General features: G+C 48.5%; 2 protein-coding genes across 9 annotated transcripts in view; one reads left to right on the top strand and one right to left on the bottom strand.

Annotated features, from left to right (window-relative positions):
• The window catches only part of S100PBP (S100P binding protein), a 32,101-nt gene extending 22,018 nt beyond the window's left edge, over positions 1–10,083 (top strand). For 5 of the 6 annotated variants that reach the window (XM_060018546.1, XM_060018564.1, XM_060018554.1 and 2 more), the window contains 2 exons: positions 5,175–5,262; positions 7,481–10,083. In XM_060018546.1, coding sequence (XP_059874529.1) covers positions 5,175–5,262; positions 7,481–7,622 — 230 coding nt within the window. In that variant the 3' untranslated portion in view covers positions 7,623–10,083. Of the gene's footprint in view, positions 1–5,174; positions 5,263–7,480 lie in introns of those variants that run through there. The other variant, XM_060018581.1, reaches the window with a different exon arrangement.
• A 3,305-nt stretch (positions 10,084–13,388) lies between these two features.
• FNDC5 (fibronectin type III domain containing 5) lies at positions 13,389–20,935 on the bottom strand. 3 transcript variants are annotated; one of them, XM_060003459.1, is made up of 6 exons: positions 20,842–20,935; positions 19,160–19,275; positions 18,490–18,688; positions 18,038–18,127; positions 15,822–15,955; positions 13,389–14,899 (listed from the first exon to the last, which is right to left on the bottom strand). In XM_060003459.1, exons 1-6 carry the CDS (start codon positions 20,912–20,914, stop codon positions 14,861–14,863), a joined length of 651 nt encoding a protein of 216 aa, XP_059859442.1. In that variant the 5' UTR covers positions 20,915–20,935; the 3' UTR covers positions 13,389–14,860. The 3 variants fall into 3 exon arrangements, with proteins under 3 accessions (XP_059859442.1, XP_059859447.1, XP_059859438.1); XM_060003464.1 differs by having other exon boundaries at positions 13,389–15,450; XM_060003455.1 differs by lacking the exon at positions 13,389–14,899 and having other exon boundaries at positions 15,603–15,955.
• Positions 20,936–23,055: the final 2,120 nt, after the last annotated feature.

Genomic DNA, 23,055 nt, shown 5'->3' on the forward strand with positions numbered 1-23,055 from the left:
CTTCATTAAAAAAAAACTTTTTATTTTGAAAAATTATAAACTCATAGACTCATAAGAAGTTTTGAGTCTCACCTCAATTGTTTCCTTTCCCTTAGGGATTACAGTTCTGAGCAGTCTGAATATAGTTGTTTCATACATTTTGCCCAGTCTCTAGTTGCTTACAGTGGAGGTATGCCCATTCATTATGATTAGAAGTGGAAGTCTGCTTTGATTTTTACTGAAGACCATAAGCAGCAGTGATTATGTAAATTCTGTTTCTACATTTGCCATTACTGTTGAGAACATTCATACATTGTTCAATATCCCCCGTACAATACAACACTGCAGAAATGAGTTATATAATAATTCCTGTTTCTTTCTTTTGTTTTTTGCCTTGTATGCATGGAAAAAATCAGTCAAGATTTGTACTAGATCATCACACTTTTGTTGGCCTGGATGTTTGCATTCTGGCTTTCTACTTAATCTTTTTTTCCTTTTTTTTTTGACCACACTATGCGACTTGTGGGATGTGGGATCTTAGTTCCCCGACCAGATATTGAACCCGGCCCATCAGCAGTGAGAGCATGGAGACCTAACCACTGGGCAGCCAGGGAATTCCCTATTCCTATTCTATTAATCTTTTTGTAAAAGCAATAGCCTATACCCCTGTAGCACATTTTTTTTTCTTTCCTTCCCTCTTCATTCCCTCCCCTGTATTAGGTAGTTTTTTGATTGCATTGAATAAAGACATTGTGATTGCCTTTAAGTAACTGAGTTTAAGGATTTACAGGAAGAGATGAAGATTAGAGGCTCAGCTACATAGCTTGGCCTCATAATAAAAAGAATCAACCATAGAGCCAGGCCCCTTCAGAAATGGATGCCTTTGTTTCCTTTTCAATAGGTTTTCCCTGCTGAGTTAGTGATTCTGGTACTTCTAATCTTATCTATCTCTATGACTAGTGCTTCTGCTGCTCTCTATTAGCTATCTCAAGTGTCTGTCCTCTCCTAGAGTCCTACCTCTGTGTGCTGTTCTCTCTCTTGTTCTCATTATTAAAGCTCACATTCACATTCCAAGGGAGAGTATCTGATTGATTCACTTAATGACCTGTTGGTGCCAGGCCAGATCTTAGGTCATTAGCCCCAGAGAGAGTCTCTGTTCTTGGTCATGTGGTACAAAGTATGGTGATGTATAAGACCTGTCAGAAGGGCCATTGGCATAGCAAGCATTCAGCATTATTATTACTCCTCCTTTATAACAGCTGCATATTTATAGATTGTTTCGGTGAACCGCTGATCTCATCTCTGAAATGTTGAGGTTTTTTCCTCCTAATTTCATTCTTAGATGAATTTCATTCTTAGCCACAAAACAAAGGACAGTCTTCACCACCTTTTAGCCACAACTTAAAATAAACCCATCGTACTGATTGTTGATCCAAGAAAGCCCATCTGTTGGAAACTATGAAAAGAGAAAATTTAAATGTTTCTATTCTTGTTAGCATCTCTAAATTTGGAGGAAGAAGAGATTGAAGCTGTGAGCTGAAATAAGGTTTTTGGATTAATAGCCCCACATGGGTTTGAATCCTGGCTTTCCCATTTACTAGATGATAGATGAGTATCTTTTCTAAGCTTCAGTTTATTCATGAATAAAATGGAGATAATGGTATTTGCCTCATGTGGTTGTTAGGATTAAGTGATAAGATACATGGAAAGCAGTTAGCAAAGTGCCTGGCACATAATAAATGCTTGATAAATATTAGCTCCCATTATCTCTAGATCATTAACCCTTATTAATAATAAAGGTTACCCTGGTACATCAGTTAAGTTCTTAGTGCTAATGAAAACTAACATTTCTTGGTACATAAGCCGAGACAATAGTTATTGAGCCTTTGTTTACTCAGCGCTGTGCTGAGGTACCAACTGGATATACAAGACATATTGCAATGTGATTCTTGCTTTCTAATCCCCACAGTGAAATGTCAGTCCTAGAAAATTTTTCAGGAAACTCAACCCTATGATGGTATTCTGTTATTGGAATTTGGGCTCTGTCACTAGCTGTGTAACCTTGGACCAATTACTTCTCTGTGCCTCTTCATCTGTAAATTGGGGGAAATACCTCATAGGATTATTGTAAGGAATAAATATGTTAATATATGTAAAGCACATAGGATACTGCCTGATACATGGTAAATGCTGTATGTAAGTTGCTGCTGCTAGATTATGACGCCTAGCAGTTGAATACTTGAAGCCTCATTGGGCCTAATTGATCAGTCTTTTTCTTCTTTTAGTTTAAAGTGAATAGGTTTCTTTGTAGGAGGTTTATAGGTATATCTTTAGTCTCCATCGTCAGGACAGTTTTATAGAGTCTACGTGGTAAGAGATGAGTAAGCTGAAGGACATGGTCTACAGATAATCTTGTCGCATTTGAGACTGGACACCAGACTTTCCATATCTTGCCAGCCCTCCTTTGGTGATGCTTTGGCAAGAAAAATGTATCTTGAAATTCTTGGAAAGCTGATTTCTCACCATTGAAATGTCCTTTTTGTGGGGGCTAGAGGGAGGGGGATGCTAGTGATATGAAAGTATGGTAAAGGAAAAGCAATTTGAGTAGAGACCTTTGATTTTAGCTTAACAAATCAAACAGGCAAGGGATTTTCTAATCAAAAGCTACTTCTCTCTTAAAGGGAAAACTCATTTCTTTCTTTTTTTTTTTTTTTTTTTGGTGGTACGCGGGCCTCTCACTGTTGTGGCCTCTCCCGCTGCGGAGCACAGGCTCCGGACGCGCAGGCTCAGCGGCCATGGCTCACGGGCCCAGCCGCTCCGCGGCATGTGGGATCTTCCCACACCAAGGCACGAACCCGTGTCCCCTGCATCGGCAGGCGGACTTTCAACTACTGCACCACCAGGGAAGCCCAGGAAAACCCATTTCTGATTTGTATTTCCTTTTCAAGAAGTGAGATAATATGTTTTATTTCCATATTAGTGAGATTGAGCATCTTTTCATTACGTTTATTGATTACTTGTATTAGTTTTGAGAATTACCTATTCATGTCCTTGACCTCTTTTGTTTTGTTTGATGAGGAGACTTATCTTTGCAGAATAAGGACAGTAAACCCTTGCAAATACGTTTCAGGTACATTTTTCATTTTGTCAGTTGTCTTCTTTTACCCTTGGTTGTGCTTTTTTATTTTAACTGCATAGAAACATTTAATGTAATGAATCTATAAATTTTTGCTGAAAAGTATCATCTCATTATGGTTAGAGAATTTCTGCTGAGTGTTATAAAGCATGTCATAGTTTATATGTAGACTGATCCACTTAATAAGCATTTTTTCCTTATAAATAGGTGATTGATTGTCACAGGCTTTGAAGAGTCTTTGCAAACTAACATAGTCCCGAGGCTGTAACACCATAATAATAATAGCTACCACTTACTGCACACTGCCTGAGTGCCAGAAGATATGCTAGGTCTTTTATGTACTATATCCCTAATATTTAAGTTCAAGCAAAATATTATTATTGTCCACATTTCATAGATAAGAGGAATGATTTACCCAGGGTTACAGAGCTAGTTAGTGGCTGGATTGGAATTTTAACTCAAGTCTGCCTAAACTCCAAAGTATATACTTTTTCTACAGAGTTGGGCTTCTTGAGGCTTCAAATAAATTATACTGGTCCTAAAAGTTAAGTAAGTATCTTCTACCAGAACATGAAAAGATGGTCTGTCGCCTAGTTTGACAGCTCTTGGTTCCTGAGAGCAGGGTAGATACGATAATGAGAAGTATGTAAACCAGCTGAAAGAAGGGTCTCCACTGTCTAGGGCAGAGGTTTTCAAAATGTGGTTCCCAGACCAGCAGCAGCAGTAGCATCACTTGGGCATTTGTTACAAAAGCAAATTCCCATGTCCCACTCCAGACCTACAGAATCAGAAACTGGGGTTGGGGCCCAGCAACCTGTTTTATATTTGCAGCTGATTATGATGCATGTTAAAATTTGAGAGCCACTGGTCTAGGGGAATTATTCTCTCTAACCATAATTTTTGGCTTTGTGAGCTTCAGCCGAATTCTCAGCCCTTAAGTGCAAAATAAGCATTATCAAATAGTGGCAAAAGCATGGAATCTAAAAAGAGCCAGTTTTTAGTCCAGTTTAATAATCATTTAAGGCAAGTTCACCTCCCTGAGCCATAGTTTCCCATCTCTAAAATGATTTTAATAAAAATCTATCTCCCGGGCTTCCCTGGTGGCGCAGTGGTTGAGAGTCTACCTGCCGATGCAGGGGACACGGGTTCGTGCCCTGGTCTGGGAAGATCCCACATGCCGTGGAGCGGCTGGGCCCATGAGCCATGGCCGCTGAGCCTGCGCGTCCGGAGCCTGTGCTCCGCAGCGGGAGAGGCCACAACAGTGAGAGGCCCGTGTACCGCAAAAAAAAAAAAAAAAAAAAAAAAATCTATCTCCCTACAAGATATTTTTTTCAGAATTAGTAAGATAACATGTATAGTGCCTAGCACCTTGCCTGGCTCCCAGGTGTTTGAGAAATTGCCTCCAGTTATTTTTCTTGCTAAGCAAAAAGCCCCTACCCGCCTTCTATTCTCAACTTCTCTTGTTTCTTGAATGTATTTTGCTGTCTTGTGTCTCTGGGCCTTTCTATTAGCTATTTCTACTGGATATCCCTACCTCCCACCCCTCCCACTAACGTCTATACATCCTTTAGATCCCTGCTTATAATTTACTTCCCCTGGAGGGGACTTTCTCTAACCCCCACTCCCCAGTCTCTGTACTCATAGCAGCATGTATTTCTCCTGTCACTACATATCAAAGTTTTTGGAAACTGGTTTTTGCCCAGTTTTGCAAAGTTTTTGCCCGTCTTCTGTATAAACTTCATTGGGCAGGTCCAGTGTCTTGTCTGTACCATATTCTAGGACCCAGTAAAGTTTCTCACACATTATAGGAGCTAATAAATTAATGTTGAATGAATGAATGGTGGCTGTCATTATTGCTGCTTCTTCATCATCATATCATCCAAGAGCAAGCTCTCTTCTCTGGCTTATAGTTTCTGTGCTGACTGCTTGTGATAATCATAAATAGATAGTATTAGGACCAGTGCCTGTTTTCTCCTTCCCTGAAAGTACATGTTTTGACCTAGGCTGACACGGTAGTTCACTGAGCTGCTTCCTAACCACTGATCTCTCTGTATCACAGGTACCTTGGGGGAGCTGTGTGCCTTGATGGGTCAAGTTCATCACATGCAGAACCCAAAATGGCAGCATCCTTCGGACCTCACCAGGCGGTGAGTGGGTGTTTAGAAGAAGGAAGAAAAGGGTAGAATTTTGCTACAGGAGAAATGTGGTAGGGCTTTGGTAGGGCTGTAATTATTGTTTAATTCCAGAGGTAGAAAAAGAAGTGATATAGTATAATAGAATAAGAATTGGACTGAAATTCAGGAAACCTGGGATCTAATACTGGCTTTGCACTTTTTAACTAGCTATGTGATTTTGATCAAATCACTTCATTTCTCTGGTCCTCACAACAGTAAAATTAAGATATTGGACTAATTGATGTCAAAGAGCCTTTCTAGTCCTGAAATCTTCTGGTTTCTTGATGTAGTGTGGTTTTACAGATTTATTCAGTTACTTGATCCAATTATTCAGAGACCTTGGAGTCATCTGTGATTCCTTTCTCTCTTATTCCATAGTCAGTGCATTAGCAAATTCTATAAGCTCTACGTATAATATATCCAAAACCTGATCATTTCTCAATCATTTTCACTTGGATTGTTGCAAGTCTCCTAAATGGTCTCCCTACTTCTGCCCTTGCCTGTCTACTGTTCTCAACTCAAGCAGCCAGAGAAATTCTTTGAAAGCATAAGTCAGATTCTCTCTTCTTTGCACAGAGTTTTCCAGTGGCTTCCCATCTCCATGATCACAAGTGCCTCTATGTTTTGGTCTAGGCTGACTTGGTTAGCTCACCACCCTCATCTCCTCTACTATTCACTTTGCTCACTCTGCTCTAGTCACACTGGATTCCTTGCTATTTCTGTTTTTCATACTGTTTAGTTTATTTATTTATTTATTTTTGGCTGCATTGGGTCTTCGTTGCTGTGCGCGGGCTTTCTCTAGTTGCAGCGAGCGGGGGCTACTCTTCATTGCGATGCTTGGGCTTCTCATTGCGGTGGCTTCTCTTGTCATGGTGCACAGGCTCTAGGCGCACGGGCTTCAGTAGTTGTGGCTCACGGGCTCTAGAGCGCAGGCTCAATAGTTGTGGTGCACAGGCTTAGTTGCTCTGCAGCATGTGGGATCTTCCTGGACCAGGGATCGAACCGGTGTCCCCCGCATTGGCAGGTGGATTCTTAACCACTGCGCCACCAGGGAAGTCTCTCCTTGCTATTTTTCAAGTATGTCAGACGTACTCCCACATCAGGGCCTTTAAACTTAGTGTTTTCTTTATAGTTGCCAAAATGACAGCAGTACTCGGAAAGGCAGTGTTGTGTAATAGTTATTAAATTCTGCAGTCAGATGTGAATTCAAATCCAGGCTCTTCTACTTACTCCACTCTACGACCTTGGGGAAGTTATTTTACCTGAGGCTTAGTTTCCTATCCTGTATAAGGAGTTAATGAGAGTACTTTTCTGGTAGGATTGTCATTAGGATTAAATGGTGTGAGATGTTTAAAGAATTCAGCAAGTATTTGCATATAGGGCTAGATAAATACCAAGTACTGTTAAAATTATTTTCAACCTGGGCTATTCCCCATAATCACCTATGGAGATGTCTAAAAATACAGATGTCCAGGGCTTGACTCAAGGGATTCTAAATTATTAAGTCTAAGGGTGGAGAGAGGGGCCAAGAATCTATATCTTTACATTAAAGCTTCCCAGGTGGTTATTAGGACAAGCTGGAGTTGAGAATGGGGTGAAATTATCTCAGAGGGTCCTGCTCAGAACCCCAGCCCAGTACACAACTAAAGGAGGCTCTCAAGAAACTTTGAGTCTGTTCAGTTTCTAAACTTGCAGTGTGATTCTCACGTGATGCTTACCTTCTCTGGGAATTTTATTCTAATTTTAACTGCTGTGTCCTGAGCAACCTTGAGCTGTGTCAGACAGTGAAGTCCTGTTGGAGGTACAGGTCTGATGCAAGCAATAAAATATAGATCCTGTTCTAAATGTTTCCAGAGGGAGAAAATGGGTTTTTCCTGCTTAAACATTATTATACATTATACATTGGGTTTTCTTAGAACATTCATGTATATGGACCATATCACCATAATACCTGTATGGGAATTAGGTGGCTTTGGAAATTGGAAGGAAATAGAACTTATAGTGTGACTTTCATATAAGGAAAATAATATAAAATTTCTAAAATTATGAGAATCGAAATATAAAATGAATATCCAATTTCCAAAAGTAACAGTATTCTTTAAATAGTTTTCTTGGCCTTTTTTGTGTACAAATAACCATTCCAGCTGAAACCCTCATCTGTCCTCTTTTTATTTTCCCTCTCTGCTGATAGAAACTACGCCCGGTTCCGACAGAAGTCTCTGCAAAGATACAGTCTGACTCAGTGGGTTGACCAGAACATGCGAAGCCACCATCGGTTCCAGCGTCTACCAGATTTCCCGTACAGTCCATTTGTCTCCTCCCATCAGCAGTGAAGGTCCCTATCCAGGGTCCTGTCCAGAGCAGCGTCTCATCTTCTGCTGTTTTGTGCTTTGTAGATTTTGAAATTTATTTTTCACAACATTTTAATTTAAAGAACTCGTCACCTTTTGGAAATGCCCATTGCTGACTTGAAATTTTTTGTATAAGGTCCTTCCTGTTTATGTGTGTGTATGCATTTAAGCAGTGTTGAGTTGATAATAGGTTTAATTTTTTAATTTAAATTGAAGGTGGCTGCCGCCTGAAAGCCGGCATTAAGTCAAAACACCCAGGATCAAGCAAAACACCCACCTCTATGCAGAGGTGAAGTCTACTTCTGGTGCCCAAAAGAAATCATCTTTTAATCTCCTATGAGGAAGAGATTCTTTATCAGGCTGCAAGCCAGTGTTAATTATTGCTGATGACTTATAAATGGATACAAGTCACTTTTAACAACGCCTCTTACCTTTTTTATTTGAATCTCCAAATACCTGTCAGTATTTTAAAGTTGGTAATCCAGGACATCTGAAGTAGTTGAAAGGACAAATTAGAAGTGTAAATCTTTTCTTCTTTTTGTACCTACTAGCTGCCTTTATTTTTTGGCTTTTTTTTTCATTCTTCATTAAATTTATTTTGCACAATAGTGTTTACAAATCTTGTACATCTTAACTCTAACAGAAGACTGGTGACTAACAACCCCTGTTGATTTGTGATCTTGTGACTGTCTGCCTTCTCTGCCTTTCTTCAAGGATATTCCTTCTTTTTTCCCCAGTGAACTTAGGGCTCTACTGGCATATTCCTGTATCCTGTTAGACATAGATATGCCTCTTAAGAACAGCCTTACTGTGCTTTTTATTGAAGAGCCACCCACCCAGAGTCTTGACTCTAGGACAGGCCAGAAAGCAGTGCTATTGAGAGGTGTCAGTTGGTCTTCAGTTTCATCTGCTGAACTCCAGTTCAAGTATGAGTTGACGTGTTAGTGAGCTTCCATCCTGTGGGAGAGACTTTGGAGAAGCTGTCTTTTGTCTCCATTATTAGTTAATAAGAGGTGCCTTTTGATCCAGGATCTCCTTACTTGGTCAAACCTCTGATGTACAGTTTTACAAAACTACTAAAGTGAATCTAAAATAGTTTTGATTAAGCCTGTGCACAAAGCATTACCGGATCTTAAGGGTAATGCTATATGCAGCTATCTTAATGGATGTCTTAGTAGTTTGTTATTCTCTTTACAGACAGCTCTAGACATCTATTGGGAGATTTTGCAGTCTGGCATTTGTGCTGTTGTTCACTCTGTGAGACGGTTGTACCTAGTTGCTATAGCACACAGCCTGTGATACTGGGCTCATTGCCTCTGTCTGGTTTTGTTGTTCCATCAGCCCCATCTTTGTATGCAAGTAACCCATCTTAAACATCCTACCCTGCTTTAGAAACTGATTTGGGAGAAACTTGGTCATAGTTACCAGTAAACTTAGATGGATATCCCTAAGTGTTAACTATTTCTATCCAGTCAAGGATTCTCTTTTCCTTCGACATCTGGTTTAGAGTCTGGGACCAAAATGCAAAGGAGAAGTTCTGTTCAAAGGCAAGAGTCAAAATCTGTTATTTCAGTTGGCATTTCCTATATCAGTCACTTCTCCAGGTTTCCGTAAATTAGTATGATGGAGTGGGACAAACATCCACCTTTGGAACTATAGCATAGTTAGAATTAATTGTTGCTGGAATAATTAGCGTTGCAGCTGTCTTGTTCCCCACAGATAGCCAAGGAGTAAAGGGACAGCCTTTTGCTTAGGCAAAAGTCTAAGACTCATGTTCCTGCCTCCCTGGTACAGGAGGGTTTAAGACTGATGTGTAATGGGAGCATCGCCTTTGCCAAATCAAATGAGTGATGGGTTAACGAGAAAATGTGACAATCACATTTCCTCTTTGCTCAGATAATTCTGTTTTTCAAGCTTTAGCAGCTTAATTAAATCTGTTGGACTGGGGGAGGAGAGAACTGTTCCCTAGCGGTTAACATGGTATTCTTTAAGAAGAAAAACAAAGCCAAAGAAAACTCATTATCAGGCATGTTCGCCTTAAAGACGGTAGTGGGTAGAATCTGGAGTTTTAATCTGTTTTTAAAAGCTACATATCTCACATTTAGTGTTGGCCTCTAAGTCTAATTTTCATGTAGAATTCTTGCCGTGTTTTATTTACATAAGCGTTGTGTGCATTTAACTGCCTACCTAGCTTTCTTTATCTGTGATGACATTCTCGCCACGGGGGTCTTGACAATGCAGAGTAGGAATGTGCTGTTTACATAGTTTACTTGTATATAAAGAGCCTGAAATAACCTTAGTTTTGCATCTAATGCAGGCCCCAGTTTACTTTGGTTGTTGTCAGGATCAATTATGAAAGTGAAGTTTGGTGCCTCCTCTTTATCATGTATTTCTCCTTGTAGCAGTTGTATTTAATGTCATTGCAAAGAAATAAAAGTTCTTGTCGGTGGCTTATGTACCGTGGCCGTCTATTGCGGGCTCTGAAGGAGGGCTTCTTCCTTCTTTGTGCAGGTAGGTTAGTGGGGTGTGGGAGGGGCGGCAGTTAGTAGAATGTGGTACCGGGGAGGCGAGGGTGTGTGCTCCCTGTTCTTTTGAGGGTAAATTACAGTGTTAAGAAAGGCGTTCCAGCAGTTAAGAAATGTTGAAATTGATTGGGATTAGCAGCTACATATAGTGCACATCAGGAGCGTGACATAGGGAGAGCCTTAAATATCACTGTGCTGCTGTTTTTGCAGAGGGGGAAAATGGCTCAGCCCCATCACACAGACACTGCCTCGCATTCCTTCCTGTGGCTGATGGCTGACCCCTGTGTCTCTCTGCCTCTCCAGAGCCAGCACTGATAAGGAAGAAACTGAGCTACCTGGGGCATTCTCCCTTTGAAAGGGATGTGAGAAACCAGAATTGATAGTTGTTCTTAACCCAACTTCTCCAGAAATTGTTCCTAGAACCTGGGGTGAAGGTTGGATAAGTGTGGGTAGATGTGGGAGACAGCGTTAGATCACTTTTGTGAACCGAAGCTTCTTAGACTCACCCCAGGAGCAAAGATGAAAAGGAAGGCAGTAAGAGCTTGTCACCTGTATTAGCCGATGCTTTACAGTCTCAGCTTGTGCTGAGACATTAAGTAGCAACATACTTGGATAGGCTTCTCTGTCCTGCTGTCCTGTAAGTTTTGTGGGGTTTTTTTGCGGTACGCGGGCCTCTCACTTTTGTGGCCTCTCCCTTTGCGGGGCACAGGCTCCGGACGCGCAGGCTCAGCGGCCATGGCTCACGGGCCCAGCGGCTCCGCGGCATGTGGGACCCTCCCAGACCAGGGCACGAACCCGTGTCCCCTGCATCGGCAGGCGGACTCTCAACCACTGCGCCACCAGGGAAGCCCTGTCCTGTAAGTTTTTAACATGTAGCCTACAGTCCAGGTGAAAGCCTCAATATAAATTTTCTAAATACTCAGCTGTTTAATATTCTTGTCTGAATCCGAGGGTCCCTTGACCTATACATACACATATCCATTTTGTCCTCTCAGGTGTAGGTGTTCCTTTGTCCAGTAATTGCTTATTTCCTTTTTAGCAATGTGTTATTGTAGGCCTCAAAGGTTTCAGAGACTAGGCTGGATTCTCTGAGCTGGTGGCATCCTTTACCCTCAGTTCGTTTTATGTTGTGGAGAAGTGAGGAGGAGGAGAAATGGACCTTCTCTAAAAGCTCATTCTCTAAACAGCCTGTTGTGAACTTTTACGGGAAGAAAAAGTCCCAACCACCTAAAACTAGAAAGCAGAGTTTCCTGCTTTTCTAAGAGAAAACAATTATTCCTAAGCTGATTCTAGGGTATGCTTGTTTTGTAGGCCAGAGCACCTGTCAGGAAAAAAATGTCCACTTGTCACAGGAAGTATCAACTGGCCAACGGTGGAATTCCTTAATTAAAAGCTCCCGCCCTGTCACTCCTCCCCACCTGTCTTCCCCCTATGACAACTGGAACATGCCACAGACAGAAAAATCTGACCCTCCCAGCACCCATTGGGAAGCGGTGGAATGTAATCTTTTGGACAACCTTTAAAGCCATCTAGTCCTGAAATGCTGTATCACTAAGGAATTATTTGTATACAAAGATCTCCTTCAATTCGGCTTCAAATAACATTTGAGGGTTTGGGAGTATTGTACCGATGGAGCTTGGGGGGTGGGGTGTCCCATTTACAAAAGCATTTTGTTCTTGGAGGCTACTTTTTAAAAGCAAAATCCAAAATCTGTCAAATAGGTTTATAGAGGGTGAGAAAGTAGAAGTCTGAAACATTACGTGACTGGGGTGGTGAGATGTTAAATATTTCTGTAAAGGGTTGAACTAGAGATCATACAAGTGGGTTCGAAAGGAGGCCTACGCTGAAAAGCTGGGGTTGAGGGGACGACTGGAGAGAGGAAAGACTCGTGCCTCATAGAAACACCAGTCCTCCTTCCTTTCCGTAGACCCCGGGGTCTGTCTCCTGTCCCATAAGGAAACCCTTTGGCTCCTACTCTAGGTGGTGGGTGGGGTCTGGGAATCCTCTGTTCTTACCCCTTGGTTTTTGACAGATAAGGAGCCCAGGGCCCCATCAGAGAAGTAACTGGCCTGAGGGTCTCCTGCCTCAGTCCACCGTTCCTCCCACAGACCTGCTGTGGTCTTGCAGGGCAGGTCTCTCAGTCTCAGACAACTTGCCTGAGCCCTTCCCAAGCTGTGGGGAATCTGCAGATCTAAGTGAGGGGTGAAGAAAGGACCACAGCCCAAGTCACAGCCGTAGGCTTCCACTGTGTCACTAGTTGATTCGGGAAGAGTTCAGTTGTAGAACTTGGGGGTTTAGGGAGGTGATTAAAGGGAATGGTGTTTAATGAGGCGTGTTGTTCACTCCACTCCCCTCATTCCCTAAGATGATGTGCTACAGGCACAGATAAGGTAAAGACAGCAAACTCCCATTAGCGGCACTCCCTGGACCCCACTGACAGCTGTTTATACCTGATGCTGACTTGGAGTTTCTCCATCATCTGGCACTAAACAGGCACAGAGGACCTGGGAAGTACCTCTCTGAGGTTTGGCTGGCAGTTCTGCGTGCTAATCGATTACCCACTCTCCCACCCAGCCTGTAAGACCTGCTCCCCTCTGCTCTCAGAACCTTCCAGAACAGCCTACCCTAAGCCCCACTCACCTGACATTTCCTAAGCTCCTCCCGGCTCTGGACAGAAATGTTCAAGGTGCCCCATTTACTGGTTTGCTCATTGGCTAATGGCATCATTCCTCTACCTTTCAGCCTGCTGCGGGATCAGAGTGATGTTCCTTTAACATCCCCGAACAGCATGCTGTGAATCCTGAGCTGCAGCAGGCAGCTTCTGCAGTCCCGCTTTACTTCCCCTTCATGCTGGGAGAAGCAGGACTGCATTCCCTTTGGCCAGGAAAAGCACCAACCCTATCCAGAGGGGAAAACCCTTTGTTTTAAAAACTGAGCTCCAGCCTGCATACCTATGCGGTGAGGCAGCCCAAGCTCGGTTTTGGGGGGGGGGGGGGCTCAGTAATGGGATGATAGAGCAACTATTTTCTCCTCTTACACGTGCACCCCCATCTGTTAGAGATTTCCCTTCCAACTCCAGCTTGGCTGCCAGGCTTGTCCCTAAGAAGCTGCAGGCCAAAATGGAGAGAACTGACTCCCTCCTCCACACGTCCTGATTTGCTGCCAACTGCCAGAAAAAGAGGGCAACACTTGGGCATTTACCAGAAGACGAGGATGTGCCTTTTCATATGTCTTTTTATTTTACATTTAAAAAGTGGTTATTGCTCTAACTGGATCAGAGGTAAGGACCTCTCCCCTAAGGAGCCTTGGCCTTGCAGCCCCATTCAGCAGGGATGGAAGTCACAAGACAATGAGTGGAGCCTCATGCCCTCCCATGAGGAAGCCCTTAGTGTTGCTGACATCTGCCTTTCACCCTGTCTCTCCTCCCTCTCTGTGCTCCACACTCGGGCAAAGCAGAGTGGCAGCTGCCCCAGCCCCGAGAGCTCTTGTAGACCGCAAAGCAGGGGCGGTCACTGGGGAATGGCTTTCAGCTCTCTGGCTTGGGGGTCACCGCGCTTCTCATTCAGTTCAGCAGGTACTCACTGGGCGCCGACTGCGTGCCAGGCTTGTGCCAAGCGCAGTCGCCCACACTGTCGTCCTTAGCCACGAATGGAAGACGCAGAGGTCCGTCTCTTCCTATGCAGGCATTCAGCAGCCGCAACTTGTCAGTCCTAGGGAAGGATCTGCCTTCCTTAGCAAGCACCATTTGTTTTTTAAACCAGAAAGAGGCAGTGGAGGGAGAGACCTGTCACCTCACACCACTCAGGCTCTAGGGAAGGACATGAGGACCCTGGGTAGCTTTCACGAACCCTGGATGAGATGGCAAGATATGGAGACCCCAGAGGTCAGGACTGCTCTGACTGTCCATGGTGAATGGCTCGGGCCCGCCTTCCAGCAGCGTCCACCCCAGAGGGGGTGATTTAGCAGCCCCCAGGTTGTCCCAGGTGGATGTACCTTTTCAGTTGTGCAAGCCAGCACTGTTGCAACTCCAAGAGATTTTTCCTAAAGAAATGGGGCCAGTACCTTCCAGGTCTCTTTCCCACTTTGTCTCCTTCAGACCCCAGACTGATGATCTTACAGTCAAAATAAGGGCCAAAGAAGACAAAGGACACAGGCAACCAGCTCGGGGAATCCCTCTGCCCTCTGGAGTGAAGCCCTTCGGTTGTGTTTTCCAAAAGAGAACAGATAACATCTTACACACTCGCAAAGTTGTGCATCGCGCCACAAACAAGTCCCTGATGGCTGGATCCAGCAAAGGCTTGATGGCCGCCAGGCCCCTGCCCGGCAGGCAGCCCCACAGCTTCCCTGAAAGACACAGCTTCTGTCAGTCTAGGTGCTTGTCATCTCCCAGGAGCTTTGTGCATTTTCTCAAAGAGGAAGCCAGTCCAGGAGAGGCGAGGAGGCAGAAAGACGGCTGTGTCTCACGCAGCTTTGCCTTTTCCAGGACAGGGCCAGGCCTTTTAGTTTTGTGGCTTATTTTTTGCAGAATTGGGGTTTGCAGTTCAGCCTTCTTCACCAGACTAGGATGGGGGGGCAGAGGGAGAACTGTGCAGCTAGCTGTGCCTCCCCCCATGGTAGTCCTCTTTCTCCCTGTGCCCATGGACCTGGGGACCAGCAGAGAAGAAAAATGAAATCCTTCTCCCTGCAGACAGGCAGTCATGCTTCGATGATGTTCACCGAGGGCTTGTTTGGAAACTGGGAGGAAAAAAAAATGAGAGAAGCGGCCAGGGCTAAATTGAACAGACTTCTTGCAAGGATGGAAACAGGGAGAAGACACCAGAAGGAAGGGAGCAGCAGGGCTGCAGCCTAAAAGCCAGGCTCTTGTTCTCAGGTGGAAGGAAAGGATGAGCCCTGCCTGGATGTCTTATCTCTCTGCCTCTCAAACCCAGCCTTCAGCTTCACTCAGCTGAGTGGCCAGGACTGGGTCCGGGGCCCTAGCCGAGCATCCCGCTGGCTGGTTCTCTCACATCCTGCAGATCTGCCTCTGAGCGTAGCCTCAGCCACTGACATTGCTGAGGTGCTTCTGGAGATGGTGGATTAATAAGAGGCTTCAGGAGAGTGCCAGAGAGAAGCCAAGAGAGAGGACAGTAAGCCAGAGGGTGTAAGGAGATGGAGGAAGGAGGAAATGTAGAGAGAGCCAGATGTTTGTTTGTTGGATAATCATCGTCAGAACCATGAGATTCTCTTCCGTTCTCTATGTCTCTCTTCTGAGCTGCTCAAAGCAAGCACTGAAAAGGTTTTCATATCTGTTTTACAGAAGAGGAAATGAAGGTACAAAGAGGTGAAGTACATGCCCAAGGTCATACAGCACAGCAGGAGCATGAATGAGCCCAGAACCCCTACTCTTGCTGTCCCGCACCTACTGGGAGCTCTGCCCTCCCCACTCACTGCCCTCTTTTTAAACCCCTACTGGCTCCTGGCACCCTGCAAAAGGAGAGGATCCAAAATCAATTTGCAGTGTCCCCTGTGTCACACGGGCAGCGGCCAAGCTTGGCTCTGTCCAGCTGCAGCCATGCCAGGCCCCATTGGTAGTCCCCAAGCTGACCCCTTCTGCAGCCCAGGGACTACCAGGGTGCCAGCCACGGGGCCCCCATCCAGGCCCAGGTTTTGCCCTCACCTTGCTGCGGAGAAGGCCCCCACTTTGGTGCTCTGGTGTGCTGGTTTCTGATGCGCTCTTGGTTTTTTCCTTGTTGTTATTGGGTTCATTGTCCTTGATAATGTCATACTGGCGGCAGAAGAGGGCGATGACGCCTGCAGGGGACAAAGGAGAGCAGTCAGAGGCCAGAGCCCCAGTCCTTGCCCCTCCACTTCATGCCCACTAGACCAGGCTGAGCTCCTGTGGGTACCGGGCTCCAGATGGCCTCTCACCATCTGGAGCCCAGTACTACTGCAAGAGGCTGCCTCTGGCCTCTGGCTTCTGTGTCCACCTGTCCCCTTCCCCACCAGCCCCTTCACTGCTGCTGGGCTGATCTTCTTACAACATGCTTCTGATCGTGTCTCCTCCCTTTCCTTCTTTTAAACCTCAGAGGGCTCCCCTTTCCTTTAGGGCAAAGAGAAACAATAGCATTTGTCTAGCATGTGCCAGGCCCTGTGCTGGGCCCTGACATTCCATCTCACTGAGCCCTCATAGCTCTCTGAGAGCACTGGTTATTACCATCCCCAGGTTACGAGGGAGGGCAGTGATGAAGAGCTTAGATAACTCACTCAAGGTCACACGGTGGAATGGGGGTGTGCACTCCAGGGCCTGCACTCTCCTAAATGTTTATCGCTATCAAACTAATATTTTTTGCAAGTCCTATAGTATTAAGGCACCTCCAACTCTCGTAGGTGTTTTCCCCATTTTTACCTCTATACTTGATTTATAGCGCTATTTCTTTTCTGTCTGCGCCACACGGCTCGCAGGATCTTAGTTCCCCGACCAGGGATTGAACCCGGGCCACAGCAGTGAAAGCCCAGAATCCTAACCACTAGGCAACAGGAAACTCTATAGTGCTATTACCTGATCTGTTTTAGAGATTATCTGTTGACGTCCCACCATGGCATATAGAGCCTAACCACTCCCTCTACTACCTTCCTCATCATCCTAGCAGAATTACCTCACAATTTCGAGTTAATTCACTATTCTATATTGTTACAATGATGTGAATACTGTCTGTGCCAAGACTAATAATGCGCCATAAGCAAACCTCCCCTTTTGTACAATCCTTTGTTTTTCCAGCTTTTTTTTTTTCAAGTGTCTGCTTTTCTTTGTGTCTACGGAACCTATTTTTCCATATGCTTCTAAAACAGAGGCTGTCCTCTCAACCACGATGCTCATATAACTTCGACATGGTGTTTAATTCCCTCAAGAAGGACTCCAGTCCACTTGACAGCCTCAACATCCTTTACCCCTCACTTTCTATCTTCTCTCTTGGGTCGCAGCTGCAGAGTCAGACTGAGCTTAACTTCCTTCTTGAACACACCATGCCCAGAATACCCTTCCTTTTTTGGCTGCCTGGTGAACTCCTACTCATCCTTCAAAGCTCAATCCCCATTTACCTCCTCTCTGTGTTTTTCTTGATTTCTACTCCTAGCCCCAGAATTAATTCATTCCCCGTCCTCTGCTCCCATACATGGTGCTATTAGAGCACCCATCACGTTGAATTATTGTTAAGTACGGGCCTGGCGTCTCCCAGACTTCTTACAAGCATATGGCTCTTCTTAGTCACGACTGTAGCACTACTCTCTGGAATGGAGTGGCTGTTCAGTAAATTCTGGTTGAGTTGAGTACAAAGGTGATGGTCTTTATCCCCAGGGAGCTCACAGACAAGTGGGAAAAGAGAAAGACAGGAACCCAACTAACTTAGCTAAGAAGGGCTAAATTTAGAGAGGAGCACACAGGGTGCCGCGGGAGCATCGAGGCAGGAGAACATTCTAATGGATGGGTTGGGGAGGTTTCACGCAGGCGGTCTCCGAGTTGTGTCAAGAAGGATGAGTGGGTTAAGAGGGTGTCCCAAGCCTGAGCTGCCCAGGCCTGAAGCACCTGGAGGCACAGCAACCCGGAAGAATACGGAGAGGCTGCTGCAGCCAGGGCTGGAAGGCCAGGGGCTTTGGCCATTCATTAGGGAGGGCACTCACTCATATAATCCTACGAGGCAGCTACTGAACTGCTATTTTTTTGGTGAGAGGTCAGTTAGAGAAGGGATCTGATCTGGCCCCCAGAGCAGAACTTAGGCTCCTAAGTCCTCTCACTGCCTCCAAGCCCCTCACCCTTCGTTTCTGTGAGTAAAGGGTCTGGTGAGGGTCCTCCACTTCCCCGAGGTGAAGTGAAGAAGGGCTTGGGGCCAGACTCACCGGCCCACATGAACAGGACCACGACGATGATCAGCACCTCGCCCGTCCGCAGCTGTTGGTTCCTCCCCATCTCCTTCATGGTCACCTCATCTGTGTGGAGAGAGACACTATAGCTCCAGGACTCCCTGGGCCCCTGCCAGCCACATTTCTAGGGCCAAGTGCAAAATATTAAGGGCTTATTTCTACAGGTGCCCACACACCTAACAAAAAGAGATTCTAGAACATGCTGATGGCTACTTGGGTGGCACCGACTAGACTTAATCCAGAGCTGAAAGTTTGTATCCCATAGCTTGGGGGACCAGAGTGGGCCTCCCTCTCTCAGGGGCTGCTTGGCTAGGCAGCAGGGGCTGGGGGAGGATGGGGGGCTCACGCTCTCCTCCAGCCGCCCGCCGCGCTAGCCCTGACCGCCCCTCCCCGCACCCCCTCCCTTGCTAACGGTGGCCCGGGCCTGCCTTTGTTCTTCGAGGCCATCTTCTCAGCCTCCCGTGGCGTCTTAAAGAGCACGGGCTCGCTCGCCGGACTCTGGCCCTGAATGGAGATGGCCTGCACGTGCACGATGTACTCGGTGTCCTCCTCCAGGTCCCAGAGCGCGCACGAGCGGGTGGTGGTGTTCACCTCCTGGATGAAGCGCAGCATCCGCACGTCCTTCTTCTGTGGAGCAAAAGCCGGGCCCCAGGTTTCAGTGCCCAGGCCCCCACCCCACGTCTGTCCACCTCTCCGGCGGTGATAAGGCCTCACCTGGCTACCATGTTAAACCCCGGACATCCACAATCTGACTCAAGCATCCCATCACCTCTGCAGGTAGGTATTGATATCTTCATTTTACAGGTAAGGAGACAGGTTCACAGAAGTTAGGGAAATTGCCCAAGGCCATACAACTAGCAAGAACTGGAGCAAGGTCCTAAACTCAGATCTGTTTAAGATCAAAATCATGCCCTTAATTCCCAGATTCCAACCAAAGGATTCCCTTCTGGGGCCTCCCTTCCCAGCCACGTGTGCAGCTTTCTGGCCATCTCTCTTGCTCCTCGTTCCTTTTTCCTTTCTCTTTCAGCACCCCTTCCTCCCCCGTCCACCACTTCTATCTTGATGTGTTCTTCCCTCCCAGGGACCCTCAAGGGTTACCTGCTGAGAGATGGCAAATCCAATGACGACCTCATCCTCCAGGACGTCCCAGCTCACCACTGCAGAGTTGGCCTTGAGGTGCCTGACGGTGACATTCACTGGGGCCGAGGGGCTATCTGGGGGTGGGGAGGCACCTGAGCCTGAGCACCCCCTGTCGTGAGGCCCAGGCCCATGGTCCCGTCAGTATGACAAGATAACCTGGGAATGGCCATGAGGTGGGAAGGAAGAAACCCAGGCCTTCCAGTGGGATTGGCACCTGGGTCTCAGTTCCTTAGTGGTTGAAGAGCCAGGCCTGAGAGGCCCCAGGCTCCTTGTAAACAGGGTGGGAACCCCTGCTGGCCACAACTGGCCCCACTAGGTTTCAAGCTAAAATTGATGAGCCCGGGCCAGGGCCAGGTCTAAAGGAGGAGGAATGAGAGGTGAGGAGACAGGCATGGAGGAGACATAGGTGGCCGGGCTGCAGGAGCTCAAGGTTAGTCTGGTGCAAAGCAATCAGAAGGCTCCCCAGTCCAGTGCTCTTTCTACAGAACTGCACTGTCAAGTGAGTGACCTTGAGGGAAGGAGAAAGACCCAGAGGTCGAGAAGAGCCTAGCTGGGTGAGCCCTGGGATGGGAGTGAGGACCAAGAAAAGAAGCCCCAGTACTGTGGAGACCCAGGCAGGATGAAGCCTGGGGAAAGGCCTCTTCTCCACACCCCTCCAGCCCCAAGAGGCAGGTGGGAAGGCGGCAGAGGAAGATGGGGTCACTCAGAGCACGGCCCCTCAGTGGAGTCAAGAGAACAGGGTAGGGCCTCTTGGATGGGAGGAGAGGACAAAGGGGACCAGATGAGAGGAGGGTGATGAGGATGGTGGGGGTCAGGGAAGGAAGAACTTTCTAGGAGAGGGGCAGCGGACTCACACAGCTTCTGTATCCCCCAAGAGGCAGGCGCTTAAAGGGGAAGAAGACCTAAGCCTGAGCCTTACCCCTCACCTCATAGGTCTGGGGCCTGGGGAGACAAAGACAGACGTGGAGGCAGAGAGAGACAGAGGGTCACAGACAGGGGCAGCAGACACAGAACCAGAGAACAGACAAGTGGGGTATCAGAGACAGACACAGGACAGAAGCAGGGAGACAGCACTGAGCAGCCAAGGAGAGCTGGGTCGGAGGAGAGATGAGCAAGGTGGCAGCAGCCAGAAGGGACAGGGACAGGGCGTCAGGAGGGGCGGGGTGAGGAGGAGGCCAGGCCCCAGGGGGCAGGCCAGACTCCAGGCTCGGGGTCCACCCCACCTGTCCCCGTGCCCTCGGGTGCCGGTCCCCATCCCCCTCACACAGTGGGACCCCATCCCGCTCGACCTGCAGAGTTGGCCTGCAGGGCTTTGGGTCAAGGAGGGAGGCCCAAGGTGGGGGGACCGGTGTCCTCAGCTGCTCCCTGGGCCAGAGAAAGGAGCTAGGGCTCCTGAAGGAAAGGCCTGGGGTCAGGGCAATGGGATGAGGGGGCTGGGGAATCCCAAGACCGTGGATCCCAGGGCAGTGGTGGTGGGAAGGGGTTTGAGAGCTGGAGGTCGGGTCTGGGGGTCAAGCAGGCAGGAAAGGGGCTGGGGCGTGGGGCGAGGGGAGCAGTGAGCGGGCCTGAGACGGGGTCCCCAGGGAGCAAGCAAGGGACCCGAGGATGCCCGCCCGCGCCCCGCGCCCGGACCCCCTTACCCGCCTGCACCAGCGCGAGGCAGACGCAGCCCAGCCACAGGCGGAGCGCGGCGCGGGGCGGCCCGGGGTGCATGGCGGCGGCTCCGGCGTGCGGCAGCCGCTCGCGCTGGCGCACCGGCCCGCGGCCCGCCCGGCCCGGCCGCCCCGTGCCGCCCCGCGCCGCCTGCATGTCGGCTCCGCGGACAGCGACTCCCGCGCGGCGGCGGCGGCGGCGGCCGCGTCCACGTCGGGCGCCCGAGGGGCGGGGCGCCCCCGCTGCGGGGAGAGGCGCGGGGGCGGGGTGAGGGGCGGAGGGCGCCCCCTCGCCGCCCCCACCCCCGATAACCCGGCCCGCGGGGCTTCGCCGACCCGCGCTGCCACCCTCTCGCCTGTGCCGGAGCCCGAGCGGGGTTCTCCGTGCCCCACTGTGCTCAGCCCCAGGCTCGCACGCAGCCTCTCTCCCCGCCGCGCAGCCCTGACCCGGCCGCCACCGCTGCCCTTTCCCGAGGGAGAGGGAGGACAAGTACCACGGAGACTCTCCTCTGGGCTCCCATCGCACCCGCCCCAAAGCTGACCTGCCCTCCCGCGCCTGGGGGTCCCCACCCCTCTCCCCTCCCCAGCCCCAGACCCGAGGCCTTGCAGGCTGGGACAGGAGTGAGCAGAGGGGAGCAATCCTAGTAGGGATGGGGGTGACTATAGAGTGCTCCGTAGGTGCTGGGGTGCAGACAGTAGGTGCTCAGCGTTTGCCATGGGGCTGAGAAGAGGGTGCTCTGACTCACTGGAGGGCCTAACTCTGTGACCCCAGGCCAGTCCTTCCCTTCTTGACATCCATTTTTCCCTCCATAATGAGAGCAACAGCATCTCATAGGTGCCAGCTGCGCGCTGGGGGCTTTACTTGCATCATGTGGACTGCTTCTCACTGCAACCCTGTAAGGGCCCGCTCTGTTGTCCGCATTTTCCACAGGAGGAGACTGCAGCTAGGAGAGGTTACTTGACTCCCCCAAGGACCCACAGCAGAGCCAGGATTTGAACAGAGGCTGATTTGACTCCCCATCATGTGCTTGACTGGACTGCCTCCCACCTTGGGATCCCTGAGATCCTAAAACTTGCCCGTGCCAGCTTCTCCCCAGCCAGAGAACAATCTGGAACAATCTCTTCCCAAGAGCAGGGTGAGGGAGGAATGGCTCCAGCCCCCCTGCCCCCACCCTTCTGGACTGGTTGAAGGATGTGAGCAGTGAATGAGCTAATGACTCTGAAGTGCAGGGGACTTTGGAGACGTGGCCAGCAGCCACAGTTCAAAAAGGGCTCGGGTGACCCCTCCCTCATTACCCTGGGGACATCCATAAGCCTACCACTGTCCCTACCTTGGTGCCACACACCCTGCTGCCTAATCCACTCTTTTTCTGATCTTGGAGTGGCAGAGAAATACCCTCACCCTGCGCCCACCACCCTCTCCCTAATGAGAGGACCTCTGGAGCACCAGACACCTGGGGAAGCTCCCACCCACCACCCTGTGTCACTCTCCACCATGAGTCCCAGTCAGGGAAACTAGGTTGAGGAGAGAGGCACAGACCAGGGCCTCAGGGCCCCTGACATGGAGGGACCACCCATCTTTCTAAATGACCCCCTCCCTGCACTGCCTGAAATTCCACCACTAAGGGCGCATCCCTTTGGGTCTTAAAAGCCTTCTGGGGCTTCCCTGGTGGCGCAGTGGTTGGGAGTCCGCCTGCCGATGCAGGGTACATGGGTTCGTGCCCCTGTCCGGGAAGATCCCACATGCCGCGGAGCGGCTAAGCCCGTGAGCCATGGCCGCTGAACCTGCGCGTCCGGAGCCTGCGCGTCCGGAGCCTGTGCTCCGCAACGGGAGAGGCCGCAACAGTGAGAGGCCCGAGTACCGCAAAAAAAAAAAAAAAAAAGCCTTCTGGTCTTCAGAAGCCCCTGAAAGAACGAATTCTTTTTGAAAAAGGGACACCTTGCAAAGTTATCCCACAAAACATCTTCAAGAGCCCCCGGCCTCTGCCTCCATTTTAGATTAAGAAACTGAGGTTCAGAGACGGGAAGAGCTTGGTGCAAATTCACGTATCGAGTCCAGAACAGCAATAGAGCCTTTGCCTCCTAATGCCCACCCCTCGACTCCTGTACTGCCCCCCAAGTCTCTATTTGGTCACCTTGGGAGGGGTGAGATGGGAGGGGGCTCAGGGGTTCTTGCTGAGCAGCAGAGCAGGCCTAGGGGTA

Source organism: Delphinus delphis, chromosome 1 (assembly GCF_949987515.2).
Source record: "Delphinus delphis chromosome 1, mDelDel1.2, whole genome shotgun sequence".
NCBI classification, from domain to species: domain Eukaryota; kingdom Metazoa; phylum Chordata; class Mammalia; order Artiodactyla; family Delphinidae; genus Delphinus; species Delphinus delphis.

Excerpts from the sequence above, each read along its gene's own strand:
- FNDC5 (XM_060003455.1), bottom strand. The coding sequence starts at position 20,914 with ATGCACCCCGGGCCGCCCCGCGCCGCGCTCCGCCTGTGGCTGGGCTGC. Across the intron at positions 18,689-19,159 it reads GATTTGCCATCTCTCAGCAG|AAGAAGGACGTGCGGATGCT; the intron begins GTAACCCTTGAG and ends TTTGCTCCACAG. Across the intron at positions 18,128-18,489 it reads GATGGCCTCGAAGAACAAAG|ATGAGGTGACCATGAAGGAG; the intron begins GCAGGCCCGGGC and ends CTCTCCACACAG.